This window comes from Sapajus apella, unplaced genomic scaffold, assembly GCF_009761245.1.
Source record: "Sapajus apella isolate SASKATOON/1434 unplaced genomic scaffold, GSC_monkey_1.0 scaffold185, whole genome shotgun sequence".
Classification (NCBI taxonomy): Eukaryota; Metazoa; Chordata; class Mammalia; order Primates; family Cebidae; genus Sapajus; species Sapajus apella.
The window spans coordinates 752,696-773,318 of NW_022437125.1; the positions used below are offsets into that span (position 1 = coordinate 752,696).

Sequence of the window (20,623 nt, forward strand, 5' to 3'; positions counted from 1 at the left end):
GGTCTGTTCGGAGATGCCCAGGAGGGGCGATGTTCAGGGGACACAGGTCAGCAGTGGGAGGGCTGCTCAGAAGCTCCATCTGCTTTTGCTCTTAAGCAGCATTTTCAGGAGGAAGGGCTGGAATCTGCTCCCCTCCTGCCTGGGCCCCCTCCAGTTCCATCCCTCATGCCCTCTGTGTGGCTGCACAGGACCCTCGAGCCCTTTCCTACACACCTGCCCTTCCATCACTCTAGGACCCAGCTCCCCTGGTGTTTCCTCTGGTGGAGTCTCCTCCTTCCCTCCACATGGCAGGCCTATCTCCTGGCACCGCTTTGGCGAGGGTGCCCCACAGCCTTGCTTGACCAAGTCTTCTTGGACAGGCTCAGCTGTGGAAGGGGCGCCTCCCAGGTCTCCTGATGCCCTGGGTGTGTGTCTGCTGCAGGCTGGGGACTGACCCTCCATCCTATCTCTTCTCTATAGCTCTTGGCAGCTGTCTGTGTACTTTGTCACAGCTCCATGAGGCTGGGGGTAGAAGGGTCCCGTTCACCTCCACACCTGCACCAAGGCCAGCGCCCAGGGGAAGCCTCCATAGATGTGGCTGGAATGGCAATTAGATTTCCACCTCTAATTGGAAATTAGTGCTCCTGGGGACATCCCAAGGAAACACATTCCTTTTTAGGGAACTGGCATGCCCCCCTTCTCCAGGGTGTTTGCACTGTGAGTGGCTGCAGTCCCCAGGCCTCTGCTGCTGGAGGACAATGGCAGTCTCTCTGATCACTTCCTTCCAGCTCTGTTCATGTCCCCGCCTCCTTGCCGTGGATTCCTACCATTTCTGTCTCACCTGCATATACGCCTAGGTTCCTGGCCTGCAGGCACCCCCCTGCCGGGCTCTGCTTGCCCTGGGGATGACATCGTCTTCTCAGCACAGCATGCACAGACCCTGGCATCCCATGTGTGTGCCCTTCCACCTGGCGGGGACTGTGTTGAATCACCTGCAGCCCACCTGTCTTCTCTGTCCTGGGGCCCACCTGGCCCAGCCTGGACTCCTGGCTCCAGGCCCTGAGTTCCCCTCACTGTGCCTACTGCTGCTATCATATTGTGCGGTCCCCTGTGCCATAGTCCTGGGCTGACTTTGACCCCCCTGCCCTTCCTGAAGCCTAGGACTCTCTATTTTTATTTTTGAGATGGAGTTTTGCTCTCGTCACCCAGGGGGAGTGCAGTGGTGCAGTCTTGGCTCACTGCAACTTCTGTCTCCTGGATTCAAGCAATTCTCCTTCCTCAGCCTCCCAAGTAGCTGCGATTACAGGTGTGCATCACCACACTCAGCTAATTTTTTTTTTTTTTTGAGACAGAGTCTCCCTCTGTCACCCAGGCTGGAGTGCAATGGCAAGATCTCAGCTCACTGCAACCTCCGCTTCCCAGGTTTGAGTGATTCTCCCTGCCTAAGCTTCCTGAGTAGCTGGGATTGCAGGTGCTTGCCACCATACCTGGCTAATTTTTGTATTATTAGTAGAGACGGGGTTTCCCCATGTCAGCCAGGCTGATCTGAGACTCCTGACCTCAGGTGATCCACCCGCCTCGGCCTCCCAAAGGGCTGGGATTACAGGTGTGAGCCACCGCGCCCAACCTGAAGCCCAGGACTCTGTCCTACACAGACAGAGTGTCCTCAGTGCTGCCTCTTGGCATGAATTCAGCATGTGTTGATTGAGTGAGCGAACGGATGAATCCCCAGGTCCAAAGAAGAAAAAGTTGGGGCATCCAAGGCTGGACTCTTTCAGGAGGTTTTATGTGAACAGTAGAGGGAGGTCAGTAGCTGGAGGAAGAAGGGAGATGGAGGGACATTTCTGGGGAGGGGATATGTTTTTACCTGGAGCCAGTAGAAGGAGGGCGATGAGGAGGATACCAGGAATCACAACAGCTGGCAATTGACAACTCCCTGGGGATGGGAGTGCTCACCCTCATCTCCAGATGGATATGCTGAGGCACAGAGAGGCTGCTTACTCTGCCCCAGGGTTGCACAGCATTCCAGTAGCGGGAAGGGACTCAAATCCACATTTGCCTGGCAGCGCTGTTGACCTCACATGGGACAGTTTCTCTTAGAGAAGCAAGATGGGAGGAAACAGCCCTTAGGTGTAGATGGAGCCAGGCAGTGTCTCCTGGAGACCTTTGGGGTGCAGCGGAGTCCTGCATCCTCCACAGGGGCAGGAAGCCTGCTGCAGGCGACCTTTTTCCTCCCTCAGTTCCGTTTCTGGAATGGTGCTCGGTGGCTCACGTCTGTAATCCCAGCACTTTGGGAGGCCAAAGCAGGAGGATTGCATGAGGCTAGGAGTTCAAGGTCAGCCTGGGCAAAATAATGAGACCCCCCTCCCCCATCTCTACAAAAAATGAAAAAACACTTAGCCACACATGGTGGCACGTGCCTATGGTCCCAACTGCTCAGGAGGCTGAGGCAGGAGGATCACTTAAGCGTAGGAGCTTGAGGCTACAGTGAGCTATGATCATGCCACTGCACTCCAGCCTGGACAACAAAGCTGTCTCTCTTCTTGAGATAGAGTTTTGCTCTTGTTGCCCAGGCTGGAGTGCAGTGGTGTGATCCCAGCTCACTACAATCTGTGTCTCCCTGGTTCAAGCGATTCTCCTGCAGTAGCTGGGATTACAGGCGTGTGCCATCACACCTGGCTAATTTTGTGTTTTTAATAGAGACAGGGTTTCTCCATGTTGGCCAGGCTGGTCTCAAACTCCTGACCTTAGGCGATCCACCCACCTGGGCCTCTCAAATGTGCTGGGATTACAGGTGTGAGCCACCGCGCCTGGCCCAGAGATGTCTCTTAAAAAACTTTCAATCCTTGATTCTGTGCTCTGACGCCTTCCCAGTCCATTTCATTCACGTTGCTACTTTGCTGTATGTCTAAACTCTCCTGGGCGGTTCTCTTGGTTCCTGGTTCCTGTTCATGGCAGGGACTGCAGACCTCACCCCTGTGCCATGCTCCGCTGCAGGCCCCGAGTTCTGTCTGGCGCAGACAGAGGCCTTGAGCCCCAGGCATGTCTGTCTGCTGCTGGTCTCACAGGCAGTCATTTGGGTCCCCGGGGAGAATCTATGAAAATTCATTTGGATCCTGCTTTTCCTTGCACATCTTTCTATTTCTGTCCAATTTATAAAAGCAGCTCGTGCTGACAAGGAACACCAGAAAACACAGGAAGCCATGAGAAAGCAAACTAGCTGACCCATAGAAATCCTGGTGAGCGTGGCCCTATCCCACCAGGTTCTGATGTCTCGGTGATAAGACGCTGTGTGCTTATAAGCTGGGTCACACTGTACCCGCTAGATCGCACCCTTCTCACTTAGCAAGCTGATGAAGATTGTACCCCAGGTGTAAACATTCTGTTTGACCTGCTCAGCAGTTTACTGCAGCTTCACCAGTCCTCTGCTGTTTCCAGTGCTCTGAGTCTGCGTTTGTGCCCTCAAGAAGGGAAAACAGCGAACCCTCTTGCCCTTCCCGCCCTCCTGCATAACTTACCGGTCTCCCAGGGGCAGACCTTGTAGCCATAGTAGGGCACACTTGTGTGTGTTTTAAAGGAATGCCCGTTTTTATTGTTTGACAAAAGCAAGATCCTGTCTGTGACCAAGCTCTGTTAATTTGTCACTCTTAAACCTTACCCAGCTTGTGCCATTAGGGTGCTCGCCAAGGCAGAAGCACACCAAATGGTGGTCTTTAAACACATTAAAATCAATGGCTGGGCATGCTCACGCCTGTAATCCCAGCACCATGGGAGGCCAAGGTGGGAGGATCTTTTGAGCCCAGGACTTAGAGACTGGCCTGGGCAACAAAGCGAGATCCCGTCTCTGCAAAAAATAATAATAATAAAAAAATAATTAGCTGGATGTGGTGGCATGCACTTATAGTCCCAGCTACCTGGAAGGCTGAGGGAGGAGGATCGTTTGAGACCAGGAGGTCGAGGCTACAGTGAGCTATGATAGGACCACTGTACTCTAGCCTGGGTGACAGAGCAAGTCTCTGTCTCTATGAAAAAAATAAAATAATAAAATAAATGTAGAGGGAAGGGTTTAACGAATTCCCATGTACCCACCGCCCATTTGCAACAGTTACCAACATTTTGCAGATTTCTTTGCACCATCCTTTGATCATTTCCCCCACTTACATATATATTTTTAGTTCCTAGATTTTTTTTTTCAGGTGACATTTTGCTGTGTTCTACAGGCTGAAGTGCAGTAGCCATTCACAGGCTCAGTGCGCACAGCTCACTGCAGCCTGGAATTCCTGCTTCTCAAGTAGCTGGGACTACAGGCATTTGCCACTACGCCTGGCTCCTGTTTTTGACTTTGTTTTGGGATGGAGTTTCACTCCTTTTGCCCAGGCTGGAGTGTAATGGTATGATCTTGCCTCACTGCAACCTCCGCCTCCCGGGTTCAGGCAATTCTCCAGCCTCAGCCTCCTGAGTAGCAGGGATTATAGACACGCACCATCACGCCCGGCTAATTTTTGTATTTTTAGTAGAGACAGGGTTTCACCATTTTGGTCAGGCTGGTCTCGAACTCCTGACCTTGTAATCCGCCACCCTTCGCCTCCCAAAGTACTGGGATTACAGGCGTGAGCCACCGTGCCTGGCCTTGTTTTGTTTTTGAAACGGAATCTCCATCTGTTGCCAAGCTGGAGTGCAGTGGCATGAACTCAGCTCATTGCAACCGCCGCTTCCCGGGTTCGAGCGATTCCACTGCCTCAGCCTCCAGAGTAGCTGGGATTGCAGGTGTGCACCACCAAGCCCAGCTAATAAATCTTAGAAATTGTATTTCAGCCGGGCGCAGTGGCTCACACCTGTAATCCCAGCACTTTGGGAGGCCGAGGCGGGTGGATCACAAGGTCAGGAGTTCAAGACCAGCATGACCAACATGGTGAAACCCCGTCTCTACTAAAAATACAAAAATTAGCCAGGCACAGTGGCAGGCACCTGTAAATACTAGCTACTCAGGGGGCTGAGGCAGGAGAATTGCTTGAACCAGGGAGTGGAGGCTGCAGTGAGCCGAGATTGCGCCACTGCCCTCCAGTCTGGGTGATGGAGTGAGACTCCGTCTCAAAAAAAAAAAAAAAAATTATATTTCAACATGCACCTCTGACAGTTAAGACAGTTTTTCTTTACATAACCACAAATGCCTTATCACACCTCACACAACTAACAATGGCGCCTTTGGTGTTATCTGATACCAGTACCATATTCACATTTCCCTGATCATCTGCAGATGTCATCTTGCATTTGGTTGTTAGGTCTCCTAAGTCTCTAAAGAGAAAACAAAGCTTCTCATTTTGATATTATTGTAGACTCACCTGCAGTTGTAAGAGAATCTGGCTGGGTGCGGTGGTTCACACCTGTAATTCCAGCCTGGGTGACAGAGCAAGACTCTGTCTCAGAAAAAAAAAGAAAAGGAGAGGATCCTTCTACCATTTATCCAGTTTCCTCCAAAGTCACATTTGCATAATGGCGGTACAGTATTGCATCTAGGATATTGATGATGATGGTGACTGTGTTCAGGATCTGAAGGAAGGGTGATGGATTCTCTCTGGGGACCCAAATGACCACCTTGCCAGACCAGTAGAAGTTGGACATGCCCTGGCTGGGTGTGGTGGCTCACACCTGTAATCCCAGCACTGTGGGAGGCCGAGGTGGGTGGATCACCTGAGGTCTGGCGTTTGAGATCAGCCTGGCCAACATGGTGAAAGCTTGTCTCTACTAAAAATACAAAAATTAGCCAGGTGTGTTGGCGTGTACCTGTAATCTCAGCTATTTGAGAAGTTTAGGCAGGAGAATCACTTGAGCCCAGGAGGCGGAGGTTGCAGTGAGCTGAGGTCGTGCCACTGTACTACAGCCTGGCAACGCAGCGAGACTCTGACTCAAAAAAAAAAAAAGAAGATGGACATGCCTGGGGCTCAGGGCCTCCATCCAGCCCAGACAGAGCTCAGGGCCTACAGTGGGGCAGTGCACAGCAATAAGGCCTGCAGTCCCTACCCTGGAGAGGAACCAAGAAGCAATAGAACGACCCCTGAGAGTTCAGACACGAAGCAAAGCAGCAGGGTGAATGACATGGACCATGGAGGGCATGAGAGCACAGAATCAAGGTTTGAAAGCTTTTTTTTCTTTTCAAGAGACAGCTCTGTTGCCCAGGCTGGAGTGCAGTAGCACACAATCATAGCTCACTGCAGTCTTCAACTCCTGGGCTTAGGTGATCCTCCTGCCTCAGCCTCCTGAGTTCTGTTTTTTTTTTTTTTTTTTTTTCATTGTTTTGTAGAGATAGGGTGTCGTTGATAGCCAGATACGGAACATGTCTCTCCTGTTGCCCTTTTATAGCCACACCCACTTGCTTCCCAGCCCATCTCTTGCTTATTCCTGGCAAGCACCACTCTGTTTATTTCTTTTTATTTTTTATTTTTTTGGGGGCAGAGTTTTGCTCTTGTTGCCCAGGCTGTAGTGCAATGGCTTGATCTTGGCTCACTGTAACTTCTTCTTCCTGGGTTCAAGTGATTCTCCTGCCTTAGCCTGCTGAGTAACTGGGATTAGAAGCATGTGCCTCAGTGCTGGCTAATTTTTTGTATTTTTAGTAGAGATGGGGTTTCACCATGTTGGTCAGGCTGGTCTGAAACTCCCAACCTCAGGTGATCCATCCGCCTCGTCCTCCCAAAGTGCTGGGATTACAGGCGTGAGCCACCGTGCCTGGCCGCTGTGTTCATTTCTACAATTTTATCATTTTAATGATGTTATCTAATGGAATTATTCAGTATGTAACCTTTGAGGCTTGGCCTTCTTCACTCAGCATCATTCTCTGGAGATCCATCCAGGTTATTGCACACGTGTATCAGCAGTTCGTTCCTTTTCATTGCTGAGTAGTATTCCATGGTGTGCTTGGCCCACGAGTTGTTGAACCACTCAGTTATTGGAGGACATCTGGGGTGTTACCAGTTTGGAGCAGTGACAGATAAATCTGCGGCCAACACTGCATACAGGATGTAGTATAAACATCACTCTTCATTTCTCCCGGGTAAATGCCCAGGACAGTTGTTGCTGGGTCAGATGGTAGTTTTGTGTTTAGTGGTTTGTTTTTGTTTTTAAACTGCCAATCTGTTTCCAGAGTCGCTGTACCTTTTTACCTTCCTATCAGCAGCGTGTGAGTGGCCCAGTTTCTCTGCATCCTCACCAGCATTTGATGTTGTCACTATTTGTTATTTTAGCCAGTCTGATAGGCGTGTAGTAGCATCTCACTGTGGTTTTAATTTGCATTTTCTTATTGGCTAATGATGTTGAACATATTTTCATATGTTTATTTGTCATCTGCTATATTTCCTCTTTGTTAAAAGGTCTTTTTGGCTTCAGATCTTTTGCCCATGTTCTTTTTCTTTTTTTTTTTTTTTTTTTTTTTTTTTAAGAAATCAGATCTTGTTACGTTGCCCGGGCTAGTCTTGAACTCCTGGGCTCAAGCAGTCGCCCTGCTTCAGCCTCCTAAGTAGCTGGGACTACAGGTGTGCACAACCATGCCTGGCTAATTTTAAAATTTTACGTAGAGATGGGGTCTCACTATGTTGCCAGGCTGGTCTGGAACTCCTGGGCTCAAGCCATCCTCCTGCTTTGGCCTCTGGAAGTGCTGGGACTACAGGCATGTACCACCATGCTTGGCTTGCCCATGTTCTAATTTGATTGTTCCCTTTTTTATGCTGTTGAATTAGAGAGCTCGCTAGTATATATTTTAGATAGTAGTCCTTTGTTGGATATGTGCTTTGCAAACCTTTCTTTCTAGTCTGTAGCTTGTCTTTTCATCTTTTTTTTTTTTTTTTTTTTTTTTTTTTTTTAAGATGGATCCTTGCTCTTGTCACCCAGGCTGGAGTGCAATGGCATGATTTTGGCTTACCGCAGCCTCTGCCTCCTGGGTTTAAGTGATTCTCCTGCCTCAGCCTCCGGAGTAGCTGGGATTACAGGTGCCTGCCACCACGCCCAGCTAATTTTTGTGTTTTTGGTAGAGACCAGGTTTCACCATGTTGGCCAGGCTGGTCTGGAACTCCTGACCTCAGGTAATCTGCTCACCTTGGCCTCCCAGGGTGTTGGGATTACAGGTGTGAGCCACTGCGCCCAGCCATCTTTCCATCATTGTGTCTGGCTCTTCCACAGTGCCAACATAAAGTTTGTCTGCCAGTCTTTCCTTTTATGAATCAAGCTTTTGGTATCAAGTCTAAGAACTCTTTGCCTTGCCCTAGACCTGAGGATTACGTTTTACATTTGAATTAATGATCCATTTTGAGTTACATTTTGTGTGAGGCATAAGACTTTTAGGTCGAGGCCTACGGATGCGATTGCTCCAGTGCCCTTTGTGGAAAGGCTGTCCTTCTTCCTGAAATACTTTTGCACTTTTGTCAAAAAATGCACTGGGCCTATCTGTGTGGGTCTGTTTCTCAGATTCTCCATTCTGTTCCGTGCATTGCTGTCTGTGCCCACACTCTGCCAACCAGCCAATTTTTTGAAAAATTTTTTTTTTTCTCCACTGTCTTAACTACTCTAGCTATAGAGTAAGTCTTGAAATCAGGTAGACTGACTCTTCCACTTTATTCTTCTTTTTCAGAATTGTTTTAGCTTCTCTGCCTTTTTATTTTAAAGACAGAATCTCGCTCTGTCGCCCAGGCTGGAGTGCAGTGTCATGATCTGGGCTCACTGTGACCTCTGCCTTCCGAGTTCAAGTGATTCTCCTGCCTCAGCCTCCCAAATAGTGGGATTACAGGCGTGCACCACCACGCCTAGCTAATTTTTGTATTTTTAGTAGAGACAGGATTTTACCATGTTGGCCAGGCTGGTTTCGAACTCCTGACCTCAGGTGATCTGCCCGCCTTGGCCTCACTAAGTGCTGGGATTACAGGTGTGAGCCACTGCGCCTGGCCCTATAATACTTAAATTACTAGCGAGGTGGAATGTTTCTTTCTGACTTTGCTGCATCTCTTCTTTCTGAATTGCCTTTTCTTCGCACATTTTTAATTGAGATGTCTTTTCCCTTTCGATTTGGAAAAGCTCTCTTTCTCACTTGCCAAGTATTCTCCTTCTCTTGGTAACATTTACCTTAGCTCTGGTGTAGAAACCTCTGAGGGGCAGTTGCAGAGAGCTATGCGTCCAGTCCAGGAAGGTTAGACGTGTCCCAGTGTTTCCCTGATGCCTTTTGAATGCTATTGAGTCAAGTCCCAGTTCTGCCACGTGCTTGCCACATGACTAAGCCAGGTTACCTCTCCCACAGAACGTGGGCTGGGCAGCCAGGAGGCCCGGGCACACGGGGGGTGATGGTTGTGCAAGGCCCATGGGGGCCTCTAAGGGAAGGCAGAAAGGCAAGGATTATCAAGCAAGCTCTATTCTGGGCTACGTTTTTGCATCCGTGTGTTTTTCTAAGTAGGAACTCAGACGGAGATGTGTTTCAGTGTTACGTGCCTAACTTCCTGCAAAACTTGGCAGTGACGTTGAAAAACACAGCCGTTATGGGGCCTCAGCTTTCCCGGGGAAATGGCAGTCCGTCAAAAACACTGACTTTCAAGTCCATTTATATACTCAAATTGAGTGTTGCCTTTTGACCACTCCTGTTTAATGAAGTGCACCATCACGTCGTCATGGATGTGCATTTCCCTAGGCCAGCATATGTGTGAGGCTGTCCTGTGGCCAGGTGCCCAGCGCTGTGACACCTGGGCTGTCGTTGCAGGGTGCACAATAGGTGAGGGTCTGACTCCAGGACCACCCATCTTGGCTGCTTCGTGGACTACTGCTCATTGGCTGTTGTGGTCCTGGGCAGGGCAAACTCAGTTTTCCCACCTGGCAACTGGGACTAGTAACTGCCTGCCCGTGGGCATTGTTGGGAGGGTAAGAGGAACTGGATATGAAGCAAGGGATTGTAGGTGCTTCTCTGAACATTTTAATGGATTGTGAAAATGGTTTGCTTTCCAAAAGTCATTTCGAAACAAGGCTGATGACCATTGCTTTGTTGTGCGTAAGAGTGCATACTTGGCTGGCAGAGTGAGAGTTGACGCAAGGAGGCAGCCAGGCATGAAGACGTAGGAGGTGTCCTGGCCTTGGCTGTGTGTGGGGATCAGAGTTGTGTGGACTCTGCTCAGGAGTCCTTAGAACACGGTCCTGAGACAGTTTCTCCGCCGGGAGGCTCTGCTGGGTTTCTCCATCGCAGCTGCTGTCCGGGTTACAATCACAGGCACTGTGTGAATTGTGGTGTTTTAAACCCTCACAGCAGGAGGATGTGAACTTGTCCTTTTCCACTTGCCCCTCTCCCTGTCATCCCACTTGTAAATTGTTTCTGGGCTGAAGGATAAGTCAGGAGGCCACAGGAACTTTGCCTGATGTCTCTTAGCATTTTAAGACAGGAAGAGCAACTGAAAGACCGAGCTGAAAGCTGCATTGAACCTCATCAATAATTCAGACAATGCAGAGGCGAAGATGGCGTTTTAGCACAGTGGGCTGGGGAGGGAGAACACCATTGGGTCAGCTCCGTCACACTTCCTTCCAATCCTGCAGCCATCCTGGTGCCACCTGCAGCCTCTTAGGCTGCAGGCCTGGTTCCCCTTTCTGCCTTTGCCTTGGGCTTGGCCCCACACTCACTTTGGGGGCAGACATGGGTGAGCAGCTCCAGCGGCTGCTATCAGCACACAGAGGGCTCTTTCCCAGTAGCTGTGAGTCTTCCTTTTGGAGGCCAAGAGGTCTCTGCACACGGGCTAGTGACTGACTGCCCGGGGCTGGGGGATTCGTGTCATTAGCAACATGCATCTTCAGCTCTGTCTCAATGACATATTGGGGCAGCCTGCAGGTGTGACTCCACCATTCCCAAGAAGAAGCCTGGCATAAAAGGAAGTGGCAGTTGGGGCCTGGTGTTTTCCCTTCTTTCTTCCCCTTCGGCTTTTGCAGTACCTGACATATGTGGCATTAGATGGAAACCTCTGGTCACTGTCATTGCTCTAGGTTACCCAAGTGTACTCCTGTAGTGATGAGCAGTGGTTGAACCGTAGTATGCCCTCAGCTTTAGGTCTTTCGAGAGTGACATCCGGTGGTCATCAGGTGTTCCAGCCGTCTTTACGGATGGGCCCTTAGCAGGAATGGGCAGAAGCTGGAGCTCCGGGCTGTCTTCAGCAACTCTTCTGGATTAGTCCAGGCCTTGTTTCTCTTGGTTGTGGATCTTGTTGCTCAGTAGCTCCTGGGAAGTTGGAGCAGATATTTAATAACCCTGCATGCCTCAAAGACTGAACTCTTTTTTTCCCACTGGAATCACAGTAGCTTAGAAACCTTTTTCCCTTGCTTCTCATAAGATGCCTCATGCCCATAATCCAAGCACTTTGGGAGGCCAAAGCAGGCGTATCACCTGAGGTCAGGAGTTCGAGACCAGTCTGGCCAACATGGTGAAACCCCGCCTCTACTAAAAATACAAAAATTAGCTGGGCATGGTGACGCATGCCTATAGTCCCAGCTACTGGGGAGGCTGAGGCCGGAGAATCACTTGAATCCAGGAGGCAGAAGTTGCAATGAGCTGAGATTGTGCCACTATACTCCAACCTGGGTGACAGAGCAAGACCTTGTCTTAAAAAACAAAAATTCGACTGGAAATGTACTTCAGTCAGATCTGAACCTCTCTGATCTTTGGCAGGAAGGGCACCTTTGTCATCTAAAGTGAGGGCCTCTGGAGTCTGTGAACCCATGGCAGGTGATGTGCTGTTTGCTGTCTGGACCCGACCACTGTCACCTTTACTGACAGGTGACAAACAGCCTGCCTGCCTTGGCCTCCTTTCTGTGGGTCTTCTTCCTCTGGGGACACATATTTTGGAAACAAGCTGGAGTTTGAACCCAAGAGGCAACACAGGTGTGATCGCTGGACACTGTCATCTAACGAGGTTGTAAGAAGCTAAGCGTGACGGCCACTCCAGGTCCTTCCGGTACCACTCCCCTGGGGACGGTATCAAGGCCTCCAGGCACGAGGAGGGCAGCCAGTCGGAGGCTGCTGTTGCTATACATTTACCTCCTGTCTTTTTTGTGGCGTTTTTGTTTTAAAATAATGGCTCCGAAATCTCTGGGTCTTCTTGCTTTTTCAAGTTATTCTAGTGTTTTTTCTGCCTTTTCAGCGTTTCCCCCTTTCTTTTCCTCTTTTTGTTTTGACTTTCTCCTCTCCCCTTGCAGATCTTTATGCTATTTTCCTTCTATTTTCATTTTGTCGTGATATTTTTCTCTGTACTTTCACTTCTTTTTTTTTTTCGAGACGGAGCCTTGCACTGTTGCCTGGGCTGGAGTGCAGTGGTGCAATCTCGGCTCACTGCAACCTTCACGCTCCTGGATTCAGGCAGTTCTCCTGTCTTAGCCTCCCGAATAGCTGGGATTACAGGTGCCCACCACCACACCTGGCTAACTTTTAGTATTTTTAGTAGAGAAGGGGTTTCACTATGTTGGCTACACTGGTCTCGAACTCCTGACCTCATGGTTCGCCCACCTCAGCTTCCCGAAGTGCTAGGATTATAACTTTCACTTCTTTATACATTCATAGGTGTTGTGGTGTCCCCCAGAGAAGCTGACCGTAACCCTGGCATTATTATTTTATTTTTTTTCTTTTTCTTTTTGAGATGGAGTCTCGCTCTTGTCACCCAGGCTGGAGTGCAGTGGCGTGATCTCTGCTCACTGCAACCTTTGCCTCCCGGGTTCGAGCAGTTCTCCTGCCTCAGCCTCCTGAGTAGCTGGGATTACAGGTGCTCACCACCATGCCTTGTAGAGCTAGGATCTCACTCTGTCATGTTAGCCAGGCTGGTCTCAAACTCCTGACCTCAGGCGATCCGCCTGCCTCGGCCTTCCAAAGTGCTGGGATTACAGGCGTGAGCCACCAGGCCCGGACAGGGCATTATTTTTAACTTGAAATGACCCTTTGTATTACAACAATATGGAATTGGTGGGAGTATATTGGTTCAAATCCAAAGACCATAACTGGAAGGAACCTGCGTCCCCCTGGTTGTATTCATTGTGAGAAACCATACAGCAGCAGTCTGAGAATTTGTTGGATAAACACTGTAATCCTGCCCTCCTGACAGTCCTCTTTTCCCTGCCCAGTTATATTCTCTTCAGCTGTTTTCTACATCAGTTCTGTATAATTAGGCGTCAGTGTGCATTCTTCACTTTTATTGCTTATTACATCAGCGGCAGGCTTGTGTGCTGCTTTTTTACCTCAGTAAACATCAACAGGCGTAAACTTTTACAACCAGCGTTGCAGGGGCTGCCTAATTCCCCACTGGGTTGGCACACTCCCTGGGTGCCCCTCCTTTCCCCTGGGTGATGTCTTGCTGAGGTCAGGACACGATAGGAAGTGTCTAGACTGGGCCGCCTGCCAGGCTGGATGCAGGTGTGTCCTCTGGTGGCCCAGATTAGCTGTGCGACCCTAGATGAGGAAGTGACCTCTGAACAGCAATGTCTTGGGGCTCTAAGGGGTTGGGAAGTGGAATATCTTTAGCGCCAAGTGAGGACACTGCACTTCCTTCCTGCCATGGTGGGAGCCGTCACTAGCCAGCACTCTCTGGGTGGGGGCTGGTCAGTGCGCATCTGTGAGCACTCAGGTAGCTGCAGGAGGGTGGATGGGGTGGGTGAAAACCAGACCGAGGGCAGGGAAACTGGTCAGAAGCTTGCATGGCTGGTGATTCATGATGATGCCTTAGAAACTCCTCTTCTGATTCTGGAGCCAGAGAACAATCTCACAGGATAGAGTATCTTTTCCCTCTGAGCTCTCCAGGAGCGCTGAAATCCCTTTGCTCATTGAATAGAAATTGACACTGGGCTGCTGCTGCTGTTTCCTGATTGACAGTATTGTTTGCCTAGAATTAGAATGTATTAAAGAACGTTAAGTTTACGTTTTCTAAATTGGGTAAGCATAATAACATCTGTGTCTGAAGATAAACAGAATTCTGTGTTTGAAGGATGTTTGAAGTGCATGCATTTTGACTCTTACTATCATCATATATTTTGGTCATGACAAAATTGAGGGGGCAACCCTTTTCTTTCCCCCAAGGGGGTGTGTTCACCTTTGACCAGTATCTATGGTTTTGTTTACAGATTCCCACTGGAAATTCGTTGTATGAATCTTATTACAAGCAGGTGAGTTTAGCCGCTATCTTTTCAGATGGAACTAGAGCGTGCCTGACCTGAAAGCACAGTACAGAATAGAAGCCCAGCTGAGCGGCCTTTTGTCCTTTTCTGTTCACTGTCAGTGGACAGTCAGCGTGGCGGGTGCCGCTTCACCTGCTGCTGCATTTCCTGAAAAGTTATCTCGCCTCTTGCTCTCCCATCTCAGGTTGATCCGGCATACACAGGGAGGGTGGGGGCGAGTGAAGCTGCGCTTTTTCTAAAGAAGTCTGGCCTCTCGGACATTACCCTTGGGAAGGTATGTGAAGATGAATATTGATTTCTCTTCTGTGGCCGCCCTCACAGCTCCCCCCAGCAGGTCCCTGGGCCAGCCTGTGCAGGCCCCCGTCCTTGGGGCCGTGCCTCCTGGGGAGTTGGCTTGGTCACTGCAGACCTCTCAGGCTGCAGCTGGTGGATCCAGATGTCCAGGTGGTAGCCTCCACTAGTACTTCGGTAGCAGATAAGAGACCTGAGGACTTTTGGGGTCTTGATAGCTTGTAGACTTTTGTTGGTGGAAGCTGGCTGTCATAAACACCTTTGGCTTTCGAGCTGAGTGCACCTGGATGTTCTCCAGGCCCCGCCACCAAGCGGCTATGCACCCCTGGGCAGGTAGATCATTCACCTGCTCTGAATTGGCCTCTTCATCTGCAGGGCAACCTGGGGACAGTCACTCCTGCCCCATAAGACCGTTGGTTTGCAGGGCTGGTGGTGCGGTGGTGGCGGCTCTGGTTTTTGTTAATGCGTGGTCAGTGATCAGCAGTCATGCTTATGAGCGTTTTTGTGTTTCCACAGATATGGGACTTGGCCGACCCAGAAGGTAAAGGGTTCTTGGACAAACAGGTATATATACATATACACAGAGCAAGTGGAGGGGCTCAGCAGAGCCCCCAGGCTGGGCAACCTCCTCGCCTCCTTCCACGTTCCTCCACTGTCAAGTATTACTAGGCATGGACACAGTTGTCAGATGGGAAGTTTTCATTTTGAAATAAAGGTCTTTAAAACACTCGGAGCCATCTTTCATGGCTAGCATATCTTTTAATGTTTTGTAGCCTGACATGTGATTAAAGTGTTGTCCAGACTTTTTATTTGAAATAGTCTTAATCTCTTGCGGAAGTTGCACAAATAGCTTAGAGGGTTACTGTGTATCTTTTGCCAGCTCTCCCCAGTGATGGCATCTTACATAACCACAGCACAGTGATCAGAGCCAGAAAGTAACTTTGGTGGTTTTTTTGTTTTTTTTTTGAGATGAAATCTCACTCTGTCGCCCAGGCTGCAGTACAGTGGCACAATCTCAGCTCACTGCAACCTCCACCTCCTGGGATCGAGTTTTTCTCCTGCCTCAGTCTCTGGAGTAGCTGGGATTACAGGCATGCATCATCATGCCTGGCTAATTTTTGCATTTTTAATAGAGATGGGTTTTCATCATATTGGCCAGGCTGGTCTCGAACTCCTGACCTTGGGTGATGTGCCCGCCTCAGCCTCCCAAAATGCTGGGATTATGGGCATGAGCCACTGTGCATTAATAACTGGTGTTATTAATGTAACAAAGTTGACTGGTGTAACTTTGACTAAAGGCCTTAATAAGAGTTTTTTTTGTTTTTGTTTTTTTAGATAGTTTCACTCTTGCCCCGGCTGGAGTGCAATGGTATGATCTCAGCTCACTGCAGCCTCTGCCCCCTGGATTTACAAGATTCTCATGCCTCAGCCTCCAGAGTGAAAACTCCATCTGAAAAAAAAAAAAAAAATCTGAAATCTGAAACTCTTCTGATCCCAAGCATTTGGGATGAGGGATACGCAGCCTGTACTGATTAGTGATTTTAAGTGGCCGTAGATGGCTGTTTTGTTAGAAGGGATCTTGTTTGTGCTGTGCCATGGCTTATGATCCAGTCTGTCAGTAAGGCCCCTTCACTTGTACCTCCCTTCTTTGAGGTTCATGGTGCCTGTCTGCGTTGTTTTTTGTTTCGTCTTTTATTGTTTTTTTTTTTTTAATTTTTTTATTTTTGAGGCTTGCTCTGTTTCCCAGGCTGGAGTGCATTGGTACAATCACAGCTTACTGCAGCCCCGACCTTCTGGGCTCAAGTGATCCTCTACCTCAGCCTCCCGTGTACCCGGGACCACAGGCACGCACTGCCATACCTGGCTAATGTATTATTTTATGTAGAGGCAAGGTCTCACTGTGTTGGCCAGGTTGGTCTGAACTGTGCTCAAGCAGTCCTCGCATCTTGGCCTCCCTAAGTGCTGGGATTACAGGTGTGAGCCACCGCGCCCGGCCTCATGTGTTAAAGATTCTGAGAATTCCTATGGAAAAGAAATTTGACATTATTTAATACAGTTCCCCTAAACTTACTTAATCCCATTTTCTTTTCTTTCTTCTTTTTTTTCAAATAGAAGTTGAGAGATCTTTGGAGAGAATTTTTTTTCTTTACTATTTATTTATTAAATTTTCTCTATTCTCAGACCTTGCAGGGATGAAAGGTCCCCTTTTCTCAACATCCCTGTATCCTCTGCATTCTGCAAGGGCTTCTGAGGACAGCAGGCTGAGAAAGGCCGATCCTAGTGCTTATCTATTTGAAGACCCATTTAAAACTGCTAACAGTATTTATAGCTTTAAAGTTATCCATGTTCTTAGGCCAGTTAATCAATTAAAAAAAAACAGCAACTAGGTGATGCCTTACAAGTCCACTGAGCCTGTGTGTGGTGGGTCCTGGGTTAGGAGGGGAGGCCCCTGACAGCCTGGTTCAGCTTCTTCTGGTGTCGGGGGAGGAGTCCATGTCAGGCTGCTGGGGGTGAGTGGAGGATGCTTTGTTCGGCAAGGTCCAGGGAATCGTGGGGAACCACAGAGACAGATTTCTCACCAACTGTGTGTATTTCAGACTGCTTTTTGAAAAATTCAACACATAGCCAGGTGCAGTGGCTCATACCTGTAATCCTAGCTACTCAGGAAGCTAAGGCAAGAGGACAGGAATTTGAGACCAGCCGGGGCAACATAGTGAGATCCCACTTCTAAATAAATAAATAAAAACTTAGCTAGACACAGTGGTGCACACCTGTGGTCCCAGCTACTCAGGAGGCTGGGGCAGGTGGATCGCTTGAGCCCAGGAATTTGAGGCTGTAGTGAACTGATTGTGTCACTGCACCCTGGGTGACAGCGTGAGACCCTATCTCTGAAACAAACAAAAATTCGACACATATTTGGTCCATCATTTGTCCATGTTAACTTTGCTGCTTTATACAATCTAAACTTTCCTAAATGTTGGGAGCTTATAATTTTTTTTTTTTTTTTTTTTTTTTTTGAGACGGAGTTTCGCTCTTGTTACCCAGGCTGGAGTGCAATGGCGCGATCTCGGCTCACCGCAACCTCCGCCTCCTGGGTTCAGGCAATTCTCCTGCCTCAGCCTCCTGAGTAGCTGGGATTACAGGCACGTGCCACCATGCCCAGCTAATTTTTTGTATTTTTAGTAGAGACGGGGTTTCACCATGTTGACCAGGATGGTCTCGATCTCTTGACCTCGTGATCCACCCGCCTCGGCCTCCCAAAGTGCTGGGATTACAGGCGTGAGCCACCGCGCCCGGCCAGGAGCTCATAATTTTTGGAAAATACATGCATCTGAAATTTTACAGAGCTCCAGATGCAGTGGAATAAGTCCATTTTAGTTAATTAATTAATTAATTAATTAATTTTGAGATGGAGTTTTGCTCATTTACCCAGGCTGGAGTGAAGTGGCGTGATCTTGGCTCACTGCAACCTCTGCCCCCTGAGTTCAAGTGATTCTCCTGCCTCAGCCTCCCAAATGGCTGGGATTTCAGGCACCTGCCACCACACCTGGCTGATTTTTGTATTTTTAGTAGAGACCGGGTTTCGCCATGCTGGCCAGGCTGGTCTCAAACTCCTGACCTCAGGTGATCTACCTGCCTCGACTTCCCAAAGTGCTATGACTACAGACATGAGCAGCCACGTCCAGCCAGATAAGTCCGTTTTAGTGTATTCATTTAAGCGATGTCCTCAAGGTGAGTACAGTTTAGCCTAAAGTTCCAGGGAGTTTTTGCATAGACAGTCTTTTGTTTTTGTTTTTGTTTTTTTGCCTCACTCTTGCCACCCAGGCTGTAGTGCAATGGTGCAATCTCGGCTTATTACAACCTCCGCCTCCTGGGTTCAAGTGATTCTCTTGCCTCAGCTTCCTGAGTAGCTGGGATTACAAGCATGCAGCACCACGCCCGGCTAATTTTTGTATTTTTAGTAGAGACGGGGTTTTACCATGTTGGCCAGGCTGGTCTCGAACTCCTGATCTCAGGCGATCCACCTGGCTCGGCCTCTCAAAGTGCTGGGATTATAAGACGTGAGCCAGCATGCCCGGTGGCATGGACAGTCTTCATTGTTAAAGTGGACGCCTTCTTTCCTGAAGCCTGCTGTTAGAGACAGCGCCCCCTACCCTCACTGGTGATATGCTCTTCACTCCTTCCCTTTCTTTGGTCTTGCAGGGTTTCTATGTTGCACTGAGACTGGTGGCCTGTGCACAGAGTGGCCATGAAGTGACCTTGAGCAATCTGAATTTGAGTATGCCGCCGCCTAAATTCGTGAGTGTCCAAGCCCTTCAAGTTCGCATTCTTCTAATGCCACATGCATGTGCATGTGTATGTGCATGTGTGTATGCACACATGTATCTCCATGTTTTCTCTAGCCTGCCTTTTTTATTGTGGTGGAATCCACATAATAGAAAATCAATCATTTTAAAGTGAACTATCCAGAGGCATTTCGTACATTTACAGTGTTGTGTAGTCATTACCTCCTTCTGGTCCCTCAAGGGGATTACCCCACCCACATTCAGTAATCACTCCTTGTCTCCCCCCTCCTAGTCGCTGGCAGCCTTTAATCTGATTTCTGTCAACATATTTCCTTGTTGTGGACATTGTATATCAGTGGAATTCTATAACATGGTCTTTCGTGTGTGGCCTGTCTCTCAGCATCGTGTTTTCAGGGTTCATCTGTGTCTTAGCATGGATCAGTGCTTCTGTACTTCACTGTGTGGATGGACCACACTTTATCCATTCATCTCTGTGGACATGTGGGTTATTGCCACCCTGTTGACTGTCGTGAGGAATGCTGCTGCAAGCATGCATGTACAAGGCTTTGTTTCAACACTCGCTTTTAATTCTTCTGAGTGAATACCTAGGAGTGGAATTGCTGGGTCATGTGGTGATTCTGTGTTTAACTTTTTGAAGTCTTTACTTTTTTGAAAGCACTTTGAAACGTGTATCCTTTTCAGCAAACCCACCCTCCTATGATTTAATTCTGTGCCAGCCACAAAGGAATGTTTCTGTCTCTTCTCAGCACGACACCAGCAGCCCTCTGATGGTCACGCCGCCCTCTGCAGAGGCCCACTGGGCTGTGAGGGTAAGTGAACGGGGACAGCTCCTTGGCTGTCCTTCAGATAGAATTCTTCCAGCAGTTGTTCTGGAATTGCTCTAGCTTGATGTTGTTGAGAACATTTTATAGGATGATTGCGTCAGCTCTTCTGTCTCCGTCTGAGTGCCCGCAGCCCTTGGATGCAACACCTCTTCAGATGAACACATTTTACAAAGGCTGTGGCCCTTCACTGTAATGGGGAGTTGCCTACCGGGACAACTAGCTAAGTGTCAGGAGTTGGATTCTTAAAAGGCTGCAGTTTAAATCTTGCATCTTTAGGTCACGTTCTGTGGTTTTTGCTGCTTGTGTTGCTTATTCAGAATAGAAGAGGAAACGGTGAGAGCTCGCAAGCACGTGGACCCCCAAATGTGTTCCTTGCTTTCTCGCTTTTTTCCAGCCACTTTGCATGCTACGGATCTTTCCTCCCTGATGTTCTGATTGCTTTCTGAAAAGCTTCCCTCAGCACTGGAAGTGTTATTTTTAAAACAGAGGATGTTGTGGCTGGAAAGATGTGCTACTGCTTCCAGAAAGAAGAAATAAAAAGCGAGGGCTGGCTTCTAAGTACAGATTTCTTTCTAAAGGAGTGAGGGTGGTTCCCGCAGATAACACGAGGCCTCCTCACCTTCCCTTCGCTTTCAGACTGCTGCATTTCCTCACGTGCTTGTGGCTCCAATCCTGACATCAGTAACACTCTTGCTATCAAATAAAGGCAGACCTACCCCCCTGCCCCGAGCACTTTCATCCCGTGTTTACACCGTTGGTTGGTTTCCTTCTTGGAGAGGTCCTGGGCTGGGTGGGGGCATCTGTGCAGGGAGAGGACGTAAAGACGTGTCATGTGGCCAAGGAGTCATACAGCCACCTCTGTCATCAAGCACTTTGCCAGTGGCGATCACGGTGGTGAAGGGTTTCTCCCTGTCACCCAGCACATTGTGTGGACTTTGAAAAAGAGCTCCTTTGGCCAGGCGTGGGTGGCTCATGCCTGTAATCCCAGCACTTTGGGAGGCCGAGGCAGGCGGATTGCCTGAGGTCAGGAGTTCGAGACCAGTCTGGCCAACATGGTGAAAC

The 20,623-nt window shown here is 48.9% G+C and overlaps 1 protein-coding gene across 10 annotated transcripts in view; it reads left to right on the forward strand.

Annotated features, from left to right (window-relative positions):
- The window catches only part of EPS15L1 (epidermal growth factor receptor pathway substrate 15 like 1), a 119,356-nt gene that overhangs the window by 19,733 nt on the left and 79,000 nt on the right, over nt 1–20,623 (forward strand). For 7 of the 10 annotated variants that reach the window (XM_032268684.1, XM_032268682.1, XM_032268683.1 and 4 more), the window contains exons 2-6: nt 14,086–14,127; nt 14,324–14,413; nt 14,947–14,994; nt 18,634–18,729; nt 19,484–19,546. The exons of 1 other annotated variant lie outside the window; for it this stretch is intronic. In XM_032268684.1, the coding sequence (XP_032124575.1) occupies nt 14,086–14,127; nt 14,324–14,413; nt 14,947–14,994; nt 18,634–18,729; nt 19,484–19,546 (339 nt within the window). The remainder of the gene's footprint in view (nt 1–14,085; nt 14,128–14,323; nt 14,414–14,946; nt 14,995–18,633; nt 18,730–19,483; nt 19,547–20,623) is intronic. 2 more of the 10 variants (XM_032268690.1, XM_032268686.1) reach the window with 1 other exon arrangement.